At 33.5% G+C, this 13676-nt stretch overlaps 1 protein-coding gene across 4 annotated transcripts; it reads left to right on the top strand.

Moving 5' to 3' along the window:
- Positions 1-8203: 8203 nt before the first annotated feature.
- On the top strand, positions 8204-13173 carry LOC109178104. 4 transcript variants are annotated; one of them, XR_002053661.1, is made up of 13 exons: positions 8204-8371; positions 8558-8739; positions 8887-8937; positions 9081-9211; positions 9317-9433; positions 9575-9694; positions 10136-10203; positions 10569-10726; positions 11354-11407; positions 11690-11807; positions 12554-12667; positions 12778-12903; positions 13036-13173. XR_002053661.1 is itself a non-coding variant. In XM_019327634.1 (13 exons), exons 2-13 carry the CDS (start codon positions 8560-8562, stop codon positions 13061-13063), a joined length of 1257 nt encoding a protein of 418 aa, XP_019183179.1. In that variant the 5' UTR covers positions 8204-8371; positions 8558-8559; the 3' UTR covers positions 13064-13173. The 4 variants fall into 4 exon arrangements, 3 of the variants coding, with proteins under 3 accessions (XP_019183179.1, XP_019183180.1, XP_019183181.1); XM_019327634.1 differs by having other exon boundaries at positions 11690-11799; XM_019327635.1 differs by having other exon boundaries at positions 8204-8379; positions 8553-8739; positions 11690-11799.
- The last annotated feature ends 503 nt before the right edge of the window (positions 13174-13676 follow it).

Raw genomic sequence — 13676 nt, 5'->3', positions numbered from 1 at the left:
GTGTTTTGATTCAAGATAAATTGTTAAAATGACGAATTTGTCAATAATCAATAATAATAATAATAATAATAATAATAATAATAATAATAATAATAATAATAATAATAATAATAATAATAATCCAAACAAAACGATATACAAAATAAAATTAAAATTTTAAAAATAATAAGAAGAAGACAAAAGGAAGTCACGGGCTCGCTTTGTAAATGATGTGGGATCATTTTGATATCACATTGAAAATGTTTGGAAAGATGAGCAATGTTCCTCTTACAAACATAATTGCTTGCCCATCAATGTAGGCAAGTAACCTGAAGGGTGTGATTGAGTGTAAAGGATTCATCCATCCTTAACCAAAGGTCAAGGGTTCGATCCTTGGATTTGGGAATGGAGCAGCCTTAAACCTCTAAGCCAGCTGTCCCACCCAAAAGAGGTGCTTACAATTTAGCGAGGGGATTAGTCACTGTGTCCAACGGTGGAAACCCTGAGTTTACCCAAAAAAAAAAAAAAATCAATGTGTGCAAGTATTGAGAAGTCCAAAGTCTTTTTTTTTTTTTTTTTGGTTAGAACTAAAGGAAAATTAAAAATGAAAAGGAAATATTTTAATAATAATTTTTTACATCATCAAATAGTAAAGACATATTTTAAAAAATAGTAATGATAAATTAAAAATGGAACGAAAATATTTCATTAATAATATTTTACATCATCGAATTAAAATGGAACGAAAATTAGGTAAAAATATCACTGCATCTATATTCTAATTGACTGATTGATTGGAAATAAAAAAAGAATAATTAACTGAAAATGAATCTAATATTACTAATTGACTGAAAATATAAAAGGAAATGAATATTAATAATTGACTGCAAATAAAAAATGATCTATAATTGACTAAAAAATGGTAAGATCATTGCATTTTAATTAAAAATGGAATGAAAATTAAAAATTCGAAGAAAATATTCCAATAATAATATTCTACATTATCAATAGTAAATGCATATTTTAAACAATAGTAAAGATAAATTAAAAATGGAACGGAAGTTAGGTAAAAATATCACTGCATTTGATATTCTAATTGATTGAAAATAAAAAAGAATAATTGGCTGAAAATGAATATGATATTACGAATTGACTGAAAATATAAAAGGATAACTAATTGAGTGATATTCTACCATTATATATTTTCACCCAAGTAACCCGTCCTGATGGAGAAGATGTTAGCTCTAGACAAAGATGAACAAGATTGTGTTGTCACTACCAATGTCGTCTACAAAGAGGTTTCAATAATGTGTAAATATAATCGATGATATTAATTTTTTTTAAATGAAAAAATTGCTATATATCTAGACAATATAAGCACCACAAATCGGGTATGAAAGTACAAAATGGATAATAATAATAACAATAATAACAACAACAACAACAACAATAATAATACAAGTTATAGCATAAAATAGTCGACTACGAATAATAATAATGTTGTTGTTAAGAATTGAACATGGTGTATAGATTAAAGGTTAACGCCATAAACCACAAAGCTAATGAGGTTATTCTAAAGATGGTGTATTAAGAGGAACTAGTATATATCCGTGCGATGCACGAAAAATAACTTGCGAAATGCATATTTATTCCATAATAATATAAGGGTGTCTTATACATATTCATTCCATAATATACATTCCCGTAATATAACTATGGACCATTACTCCTAGGGGGCGTTTGGTTCGGGTCATCTTAGATTATCTAGGTAATCTGAGTTTGGTAATGTTATATTACCTTGTTTGGTTCAAGTTATGAGATTACTTGGTAATGTTATATTACCTGAAAGCTAATGTGGCAGTAATGTTTCAATATAATGTGATTACCCCAATTTTCTTAGGTAATTTTAGATTACCATGAATTATTCCAAATGTGCCATTGTTAGCTATTCTTATATAATAATAATAATAATATAAAAATATATGTTTATATAATCAATTATATATATATATATATATATATATATATATATTATTGAGGACATTATAGTAAATTGATCTATATAACCTAAAATATACTACCTCCGTCCCATTTTGTTTGTCTGGTTCGGTTAACGAGGCTTGACTGAAGCTATTTTTACTTCAATTTTTCATAATATTAAATTTATTTTTAGTATATAAAATTTATATATTTAGAAACTACATTAAAAGTACTATTAAACATAAAAAATCAAATTTAAAAATAATTAAAAATTACTAAAGAAAATAAGCAATGAAGGAAGAGTTGGATTGACCAATGAATAGTAAACAGGACAGGCAAAATGGGACAGAGGGAGTAATTCTTAACTAAATAAAATAATATTATATTTCACAATTTAAATTAAACACGTAAGGTAATCTTACATTTCTAAAATCTCACATTACCTGCAGGTAATCATATTAACTGGGGTAATATAATTTATACTATCATTTCAAAAATTATAAAGCCTTAGAAAAGGGCAAACCTATCTCTCCTATGGGAGATAAAATAACTTTAAAAATTACCGGTATAAAATAGTGATAGTTTTAGAGAGAAAATATTTTTATTAGCAATACTCTATTAAATTATGAATTTTTGTAGGAAAAATGTGGGACAAAAGAAAAGTAGGTTTCACGTAAATCAAAGTGATTGCGGTCTGTTCTAGAGTAGCCTCTGCACCAAACTCATAGGAGTACCCGTTCTAAATGTTTTGCGGTAGGTCCGTCATATCAACTAGCGGGCCGGGCTGAACGGGGGTTAACAGAGACGTGTGTTAGGTGGATTTGGAGAGGTTATGAAAACACGTGCAGCGGTGAAGGAATGCACTTTTCAGTACTCAACAAAAAAAAATGCACTTTTCATTTTCATTTTCTTTTTTCTTTTGATATTTAACAATGTACTGTAGTCTGTAGGGGACAGGTAGTCCAAATCTCCAATTCATTTGGATGTCTTACAGTAGGCCATATCGTACGGTCAATCAGCTGTTTTGGCCTTTATCCCCTCGCATATACTTTCATCCGTTCTTGAACTTCCTCTATCTTAATTTGTTTATTATTTTGATTTTATTTAATATTTAAGTTTAATGGTTTATTTGTCGATGATCTTATGATCTAGTGACACGAAGTGACTTTTTTAAATGAGAGGTCATGAGTTTAAGCTTTAGTATGTTAATAAAGAGGTTATGAATAGATACTACACTTCGGCCGTACTTTAAAAAAAAATGTAATGATTTATTTTAAATTGTATAATAAAGATTTACGCATTATTTGTTATTTGTTTTCATTTTTAAAAGAAATATATACTATAATATTTCAATCTTAATATATTATTAAGAATATTATATTTTTATTTTAAATATATCAAATAAGTTATAGCCTATTATGTAAATGGAGTAATAAACTTAAAACAAGAGCAATTAACTACGGAGTATCAAACAAGCAAAGTGTGTATAATCATGTCATCTTAATATTTGAAATGATCACTCTAAGTTCGGTCAAGATAGTTGTCGATGATATCATATTGGTCTACACAAGTAAGCATAAGTAACATTTCCAACATTGTTGGTTTAGGATGTCATAGTTGAAAACGTTGCTAGATGTTTGATTGGTTAACCACGCTAACTAACTAGAAAATGCCACATTTATAATTGTCCAACCTTATGAAGTAAACTATATTGAGTTTCAAAAATGATTCATTGACTATTAATATTTATCAAATTTTTATCATCGACTTTCAATTTCACCATAAATGGTCCATGAACTATAAAATTTTGTTTCATATTTGGTCATCTGGTTAAATGTTCATTTATTGAGTGTTAAATTTAATGGTAATTATTAGAATGTAAAAATTTGACTTGTTATTGAGATGTGCAATTTGGTTTCATAAACTTCATGAGGTTCATCATTTGTGAGAAAGTGAACAAGAAGTTGATACATAAGCTAATTTGGACTACACTATTGTTAAATCTCAATGCCAAATTAGAGGCGATTACATTATTTGTTTCAACATCCTTAAATATACACATTTTGAGAGGTAATTCTACTAGCTAATTTTTACATTATTACCATTAAATTTAGTGAAATTAATCAAATATTTAACCGGATGATCAAAATTTGAAGAAAATAAATAATTAAGGGAAAGTCGATGTTAAAATTAATAAAAATATCAATAGTTAATGGATCATTCATAAAATTAATATACTAACTATAATCTCTATCACTTTGCGCACACTTAGGCCATGTTTGGTTATTTGCGGATCTGTCATTTTTGACGATTTGACCATGTCAAATCGTCAAAAAAAACATTTGGTTAAACAGCGGTTTGTTCAAAAACGCTACAAAGTGCAATGTTTGCAGTTGGCGTTTTGGAAAAAATTAAAATTTTTCCAAAACGTCCCTGTTAAAAAAAAAAAAATTTAAAACTTGTAGTTGAGGAGCCGAAACGGCTCCTCAATGTTGCCCATCTGGGATGGGCAACGAATTAGTGGAGCCTTGAGGCTCCTATATCCCACGATGTGGGACGGTGGGAAAAGTGAGAATACAAGAGGGCTTATTATTATTATTATTATTATTATTATTATTATTATTATAAATTATAATGTATACCCTTATGGTCATTTTACATGTTAACCGCTAATCTAAACAGTTAATTTTACCAAATATTATTTTACAAACCGCTAATACAATTTGCTGGTCAAACCCGATAATACAATCAGCTATCTAATAACCGCTAACACAATCCGCTACCGCTAATCGTTGATAACCAAACTGATATTCTCAATACAATTTAGGTTGTCAATGTCCTATAATTTTTTTTACCCCACGAATTGTATTTTGATTTTAGTTTACTTGTTTGTATTGACTTTTTGGTTGATACCAAATATAAAATTGACCACAAGTTGGGTTGAACTTAGGGTCCGTTTGGAAACCAGGAAAATGACTTCTGGAAAATGTTTTCTGGAAAATGAGTCATTTTCCGGAAAACATTTTCCTTTCCGGTGTTTGGTTGCATTCTGGAAAACTGTTTTTGTGTGTTTGGTTCATTTTCTGGAAAATGAGTAGAATTGTATAATTAAACATTTTAATTATTTTATTTAGAATATTACAACATGTATAATAATATATAATAATATAATATTAATTTTAAATATAATAAAAAATAGCTAAGTTTTTCAACAAAAAAAAAAAAACTAATAATATATCAAAAATATTATGGTGGTGGTGGTGGTGTAGTGGTAGTGGTGTTATTCGTTATATAATAATAATAATAATAATAATAATAATAATAATAATAATAATAATAATAATAATAATAATAATAATAATTGGTGGTGGTGTGATGGTGGTGGTAGTATGACGATGGTGTGGTGGTGGTGGTGGTGGCGGCGACGGTGGTATGGTGGTGGCGGCGGCGGCGGCGGCGGTGGTATGGTGGTAGTGGTGGCGGCGACGGTGGTTGCGGTGGTATGGTGGTGGTAGTGGTGGTGGTGGTTGCGGTGGTATGGTGGTGGTGGTGGCGGTGGCGGCGGTGGTGTGGTGGTGGTGGCGGTGGTATGGTGGTGGTGGCGGTGGCGGCGGTGGTGTGGTAGTGGTGGCGGTGGTATGGTGGTGGTGGCGGCAGCGGTGGTATGACGGTAGTGGTGGCGGCGACGGTGGTTGCGGTGGTATGGTGGTGGTGGCGGCGGCGGTGGTTGCGGTGGTATGGTAGTGGTGGTGGCGGTGGTGTGGTGGTGGCGGCGGTGGTATGGTGGTGGTGGCGGCGGCGGTGGTATGACGGTAGTGGTGGCGGCGACGGTGGTTGCGGTGGTATGGTGGTGGTGGCGGCGGCGGTGGGTGCGATGGTATGGTGGTGGTGGGGGCGGTGGTATGGTGGTGATGGCGGCGACGGTGGTTGCGGTGGTATGGTGGTAGTGGCGGCGACGGTAGTGGTGGCGACGGTGGTTGCGGTGGTATGGTGGTAGTGGCGGCGACGGTCGTGGTGGCGACGGTGGTTGCGGTGGTATGGTGGTAGTGGCGGCGACGGTAGTGGTGGCGACGGTGGTTGCGGTGGTATGGTGGTAGTGGTGGCGGCGGCGGTGGTGTGATGGTGGTGGTGTGACAACGGTGGTATGGTGGTGGTGGTGGCGGTGGTATGGTGGAGATGGCGGCGACGGTGGTATGTTGGTAGTGGTGGTGGTGGTGGTATGGTGTTGATGATGTTGGTGTAAAAGTTGGAAAATGACTTCCCCCAAAAAAAAGGGGAAGTCATTTTCCATAAAATTGCCTTCCTTTTCCATTGACTTCCACCCCATTTTCCTTTGACCAGTCATTTTCCAATGTAACCAAACACCAAAACCCCGGAAAATGACTTCCAGAAGTCATTTTCCGGGTTTCCAAACACACCCTTATATTGCCAAACAAATTAGTACTATACAGATTGAATCCATTATTTAAAAAATGATTTTGATTTATAACCAAATCTTAACTGGCTTGATGTTATACAGGAGTACAGGACCATCCCACCCAAAAAAGAAGAAAAAAAAAAAAAAGAGTTCAGAATGTAGAAAAGGTCGGAACCGGCAAAAATTGTAAACGAACGGAGATTCGGGTATGGTTTCGAATTTTACAAAACAATTAGGTGTACCTACCATGTGCAGTACCGTTGCCACCTACACTATTGCCTCCCTATTGGCTATTGGCATTGTTTTATAATATGAATTCATTAATACAACAAATATAAGAGCACGTGCCACATAGGAGTGAAAGGTGGAAAAAACAAAATTAATCTGACAAGAATTAAAAAAATAAAAATTAAACAGGTAACGCACCAATAGACGTATGTATTGCATGCACCTGTGTCTCTAGCACACGTAGACAGCTCAAAAGCTTTATTTTCATTTATGAAAATGTGAACTCCACAAAAGTACTTCACTTGCATGAGAAAAAAAATCAAAAAACCCCCATTTCCCATCAATTTTCAACCTCAAGCTTTGATTTTTTGATCTAAAAAATCACAAATATGATTGCTCTAATGCAATGTTTTGTTGAAAGAATAAAAACAAAGTGAATAAAATATAATTTCAATATGAAATAAAATAAAATATTTTTATATTATTTGATTTGCAACGAAAATAAACAAGGAATTATAGAATGAATCATGTTTATGTGGTTGGTTAGACCAAGAAAATAGAAAAATAATATTATTGGGAGAAGAAAAAGAATATTATTTAAATAATTACAATATTCTTAATTAAAATAAAACACATACAAATATATAGACAGTCACCTACCATAAAATAACAAAATACAAAATATAATAAAACTATTATATTATTTCAAAAGCAATTCTTAATAAATAGATATCGAATAATAAAATACTATTACCGATGAACAAAATAATACACACTACAAGAAAAATTGTGTATATATTGTCTTTCAAGATTTGTAGTTGATATGGAAAATGAGTCCATGTATTTCTAGCGTATAGTCGGTATAGACAGCGTATAAAATGCGTAGAAATTGTATTAAGGTGTATGAACCGTCGAGAGGGAAATATAGAGAATGACTTGTTTTATTCATCTTTTAGATATAGGGGAGAATGTTTTGAGAGAGAGAAAGAGAGTAGAGATGAGAGGGAGAGTCCCCTAAAATAAAGGGCTAAGGCCCTTTATATATGTCCAAGTGTGATAAGGTTGATTTTGACCTGACTCGGACCATAACTCGAACCGTTTAATCCCGACTCGATTACAAAAGGACATATAGGGAAGTAAAAATCTAGATATATTCCCTACCAGTAGTGTTAAAGCAATAGGATCACAATGAGGGGACTCTTTGTGTGTAATGAGCAAAAGTCTAATCTTTGTTAGTCAATTGAATCACCATAATTAACCCCTTTACAAATTGTTGAATTAGAATATAGAGGTGTTAGAGATGAGAGATTCCATATTTTGTCACAAGTATTAAGCAATACGACATAAAAATGGCCATAGAAAATTTATATGATTTATTTTAAATAAATTAAGAAAAAATATTTTGAATCTCGAATATTTGTAGGAGGTTGTTAGGTAGGATGGGTTTGAGTTAAATATGAAATTTTAAGGAAGGAAGGTTTGAAATGATAGTATGTGAGTGAAAATGGAAGTCCATCCCCATTCCCCACCGAATAATAACCGCCAACTAATTCAACAGCCCATCCAACGACTTTATACTACATTTTATTATTATATATTCCTTTTCTTCAAAGTAAGATATGAATGTTAATTTGCCTGCCTACACCATCCTGGAGGAGGGAGTTTTTCCTCCTCTCCTATGAACTATATTTTTAACACAATACATCGATCGGCCGAAATTAAAATTTTGTGAAATTATCCACATATTTGCTATATATTATTCTCCGGGCAGGCAGGTATTAGTTACAGTAATCAATTGGTTTTGCTTTTTTGCATTCAGGAGTAATATATTTAATTTAATTTCTTCGTGAAAATTAAGATTATCTATCATAGCCTGCATTTCTGATGTCTGAACACATTAATTGCTGTGCATGTATGTTTACGAGGTTGATTGATGTGTGGGTGGCAGGGTAGGGATGGGTTGTGTTAGCTTTAGATTCTGGGATGATTGTGTAAATCTCCTAGACTTGGAAGCAATGTGGATGGACCCTAATGTCTCTGCGGAATGGGTTAGTGTTGGCGAGACCAAAGGATCAAAAGTTCATCTATCCCGCAATCCTGATGGTCAGCCTTACTTGACACAGACCGAGATGAAGGTATCATATGTGTTTGTTTAATTTAATTAACAAACAAATTACCAACATATATACATTTATTTATTATTGCATCAATCAATCATCACACGCCAACACCCATATATGTAACTACCAATTCTCTTTCTTTGTATAACTTTGTCTCCACAGGCTGTATCGAGTATTATTGTTGGAAGGCATTTTGTTTCGCAGATAGATTCGGTAATAGTTTTTGCATCTAATTAATAGGCAGTATTATTATTATTATTATTAAGGATAAGGATTTCTGGAAATTGTTGAACTATTTTTCATCCGATCCTCATTCAATTCAGCAGCTGTGAATAGCTCACATAAATATTGTGCAGGACATGCTTTGTGCAATTGCTGAACTTGAAAGTGGCAAGCAGCCACTTGCTATGCAGTACAACAAAAAGACAAAAGAAGTTACTATGGGACTCATGCAGCTCTCGCAGAAAACTGCCGAGTGGATAGTCAGGTAATTAATGATAATAAAGTTTTTTCTTTTCTTTTAATTAAATTCATAGAAAAGCTGCCTATATGCGTACGTGAAGGACAATGTTTAAGATGGAAGTTTGTGCAGTGAAATGGGGTTCCGGATATATGACGTGGCAGAGAACTCAACAATGTTGTACAAGCCTTTTGTTAATGTGTATCTTGGTGCTGCATATCTTAAGTGGCTGTCATGTCATGATCAAAAGTAAGTTGTGGAAGATAAATTGGATTGCTCAGCTCGTGCTTGTTTTACTTATACTTCCTTTTATGTATCTTGGTATCTGCAATATAATGCTGCTGGAATCTGAATGTTTTTTTTTTTCAAACCGTAAAATATTAAGAACAGAGAAAGAAGTGAAGAATTTATGGTCAGGGCATACAAGGGCGGTGTTAAGAAGGCAGCTCACAAGTCAACTTTAGGGTATTGGAAACGATACCTTTCTGTCAAGGAAAGCCTTCCATCCAGGTTATTTCTTCCACTGCATGCCCGCCCTTTAGCTTCATTGGCTTTGCAGTTTTCTGCATGTCCACCTGTCACTTTCCTTGCCTTTGATAACTTCATCAAAAGTCTTCAAATTAAAGGAATACAAAGTGAAGTGGCAGTATTATTAAGGCTTGTGAATTTTGCACGTGCACATCTGTGGAAATGCAATAGCAAACAAATATGAAACTTGTGAATATTTTTTAATGTTTATAGCATTACATACAGAACTTAGATGACATCTTTCTAGTTTATCCTTTTCATGGTCAAGTATAAAACTTGTACTAAACTCATCATGTAAATATCCTCGTGTTTACAAGAGTAGTATCCACAGACTTCTGATAATGCATTATATTTTATGCTAATAAATAAATGATATTCTTTTAGTTATGCCTACCAACCAACCTGTACTTTTTTCATTGTCAGGAAAATCTTTGAAGTTAATCCTTTGCCTTATGCTCCTTCAACATCTGCTGCTGGATCAGAAAAAAAAGGTAGTCTACATATTGTTCATTCCATTTGCGGCTGCTATATTATTGTTTGCATCTCTGGATTTCCCCGGCCACCTATATTGCTTGTTGCTCTGCTCTAATCAACATATATATAAAATTTCTTCTGCAATTGTTTTCATTTAGTACGCATGCAATACAGAACTAGGATCCAATCTGCTTCTTAAATGTTATGTTGCAGCTAGCTTTTGATGAACATTATGGTTCAGATCCTTGTAACCAGCTGGATTATTTAATCTTCTTAGTATGGTTAATAACATTGCCAAATTAATTTTTAAATTTCTTTTAATTTATACTTTCGAAAAAAAAATACAATTGCTAGCTTCTCACTAATATACATGCTGGAGCAGGTACTTGGGATTCTCGAGCTTCAGTCCAAGACATGGAAGCAATGTGGAATCATCCTAGTGTGAGTAAAGAATGGAACAAGACAGGGGAGAAGAGAGGAAAAGTCCGATTTTCTCTTGACAATGAGACAAGACCTTATCTTTCCAGGGTTGAACTCAAGGTAATTAAGGTTACATGCATTTTCTCCTTATTAATACAAACACTTGAGAGCTAAGTCTTTTTTTTTTTTTTTTTCCTCTCTTTTCTCTGTTGCTATTTTTTTTTTTGGTTTCATATTCTTCGGTTTAAACACATGATGATGAAGAAGTTGTACACTAATTAAATTGTGTTTTCTTGTCCACTCCCTTAATTAAATTGTGTTTTCTCTTCTGCTCCCCCATTACAGGATTTAAGGAATTTTATTTTATATATGTGTATGAGTGTATGACAAGATAGATGTTGTCCGGATGGATTATAAGATGGAGTTTTAAAATATCATCAGTTGGACTTGCTTCTATGACTTCAGATTAGCTAGGTAGATGCAGGCCGGATAAGAGCAGTGTGGACATATATGCCCATGCATTTCTATTTACATATTTCCCTTGCAGTAGCTTTTGGTGCCTTGTGTGTTATCGCAAAGTGATGAAGCTAGCATAGCTAGGAGAGATGCAATGCATATATGCTTTATACGAGTGGTTTCCACAATACTGTACTAATTATATATAAAGATATAATTTTTGCACATCCAACTTGATTGCCTTCAAATCTGATCTGATCTGCTGAGAAAATGTTGCTACCTTTATTCCAGGCAGTTTCAGAAGTCATTATTGGCAAGCACTTCAGTAACACAGGAATAAAGCCTGTAAGTATCAGTGGTTTACATACATACTCATCATTGGAATTAAGCATGTAAGCATTAGGCATCTAATTGTGTAGTTTTGACAATAATAATGTTAAATCGGTCTCATTATTACTTGGAAAACTGAACTGATTATGCACATACATACTGCGTTGCTGAAGATTTGGGGTTTATGGTTTAGAAGATAGGGCCCTTAATTAGCTTGGTTAAAATGTATCAAAGAATAATATTCTCTCATGCATGCATGCATCCAACCCCTACCTCCTCAGCTCGATCATTTTGCAGACTGTTTTGTGTGCTATTGCGGAGACTGTGTGCATGCGTTATGTAAATGGAATTGGGCAACGCATTGGATTAATGGGAATTGACTACCCCACAGCACACTGGCTTTACAAGTACGTATAATAATATGTGAGAAATTAAAATTACTATATATATATATATATATAGTTGATACTAACATATATTATAGAGTTAATACCCAAAATCGTCCTCGACTATAGTGGTTTTTCTCAATTTCGTCCTAAACGACTTTGGTGACCTAATATCATCCCAGACTTTTGTGTTTCGCTCAATTTAGTCCCAGACTTTTATATTTTTGCTCAATTTAGTCCCTCATTTGTTATTCTGTCCATTTGGTGTTAAATAAATAGACAATTCAGTAATTTTAATATTGGCATCTCTTTACTCATAGACACGTGAACTGCGAAATCTTTTTTTTTTTTTTTTTTTTTTTTTTTTTTTTTTTACGAATTACTCCCAGAATATCTCCTAAAACTGTGAATATAAAATTTGATTTGTAGGTCCGGGAGTAATTCTGGGTGTAATTCGTACAAGAAAGAGGAATTTCGCACTTCACAAGTTGAAAGTAAAGAGAGATCAATATTGACATTACTGAATTGTCCATTTATTTAACACCAATTTGACGAAATAACAAATGGAGGACTAAATTGAGCGAAACACAAAAGTCTGGGACGATATTAGGTCACCAAAGTCGTTTAGGACGAAATTGAGAAAAACCACTATAATCTAGGACGATTTTGGGTATTAACTCATATATTATATTATGCATTGCTCATTAATTAACTGTACCAGTTGATTGGATGATTGTCGTACTTAGCTTTAGCTTGGTGCTGAATTGTGATCTAGGGACTTGGGCTACAAGGTTTATGTTGTGGAGTCAGTTGAGGATCTTAGAAAGCCATTTGAATCCATGTACTTCGGTGCAGCCTACTTGGCCTGGTTATCACAATACGATAGAAGGTTAGTTAGCTGGTTATTTCTCAATCTTCTTTTGGTATATATATTATGTACGTACCTACCATGCATACATTTAATTTCTCATCATGTGTTATGTTGCATTATATTAATAGGCAAAGGAGTCCAGAGTTTATTGTTCAGGCTTATCTCTCAGGGCCGCAAAACGTGAACCTGCAAGAAACAGGTCCACATTGGTTAAAATTTCAGGAAGCATTAATCCGTTATGAAGATTTAAACAAGTAAGCTATGCATTATCGTCTCGTCTAGTTTTAATTTGCATCACCTAGGCTAGACTAGCCAGAATGCATTATTTTCCCTCTGTTTTGACAAATTAAATGACAAAGATGCGCTGCCGTCCCAATTGTGTACAGGGAGTCAGGTTCCTGCAACATTTTGTGAGTGAAAATTAGCAGCAACAACGTAACAGTCTCCGGAGAGCGAGCTAGCGAAGAATCCTTGCTTCCTAAAAATATTATGTAGTATATTATAATAATAATTTTTGTTTCCCCCTCCTGTATTATTATTAGAATAACTAACAGATTTAAATTCTCATATCAAACAAATTAAACACTATTTACAGATTTCATTACCCAAAATACATTTTAATTGTTTTTTAAATCTCTTAAAATTGTATTGATAAATATCTATATACGTGTTAACAGTTTTATTTTGGGAGTTAATACACAATCATTAGATAATTATGAATACAATTTGATTTGCATTGGTATTTGATCACTTATGAATAACGTAACATTGGTTTGTATGTTGATTTGAATTAAATGTATGAATAATTAATTAAGTGGGAAATGGCGGTATTTGCGGATCATGCGATGGATGGATCAGGCCGACTGTATTAGTCGCATTCAAAGATATGCTATGTTGACGAGGGGATTGTCTTCCTTGGATTCCAGCAACCTCACTTCTTCTTAATTCATGAATGTATTCAATTTCTTCTCACCATTTAAAAAAAGGATTGCTTCAAAGGTAACAAAACCATTTACACATGCTTTCA

The sequence above is a fragment of the Ipomoea nil genome, unplaced genomic scaffold, assembly GCF_001879475.1.
Source record: "Ipomoea nil cultivar Tokyo-kokei standard unplaced genomic scaffold, Asagao_1.1 scaffold0813, whole genome shotgun sequence".
Lineage (NCBI taxonomy): Eukaryota > Viridiplantae > Streptophyta > Magnoliopsida > Solanales > Convolvulaceae > Ipomoea > Ipomoea nil.
The sequence above is the reverse complement of the archived record's forward strand: the minus strand, read 5'-3'. Positions and strand labels throughout refer to the sequence as shown.

Bases quoted from the DNA above. Each gene is read 5' to 3' on its own strand.
- LOC109178104 (XM_019327634.1), top strand. From the start codon at position 8,560: ATGGGTTGTGTTAGCTTTAGATTCTGGGATGATTGTGTAAATCTCCTA. The intron at 9,434-9,574 runs GTAAGTTGTGGA...TATTAAGAACAG, and splicing joins CTGTCATGTCATGATCAAAA to AGAAAGAAGTGAAGAATTTA. The intron at 11,800-12,553 runs GTACGTATAATA...ATTGTGATCTAG, and splicing joins ACAGCACACTGGCTTTACAA to GGACTTGGGCTACAAGGTTT.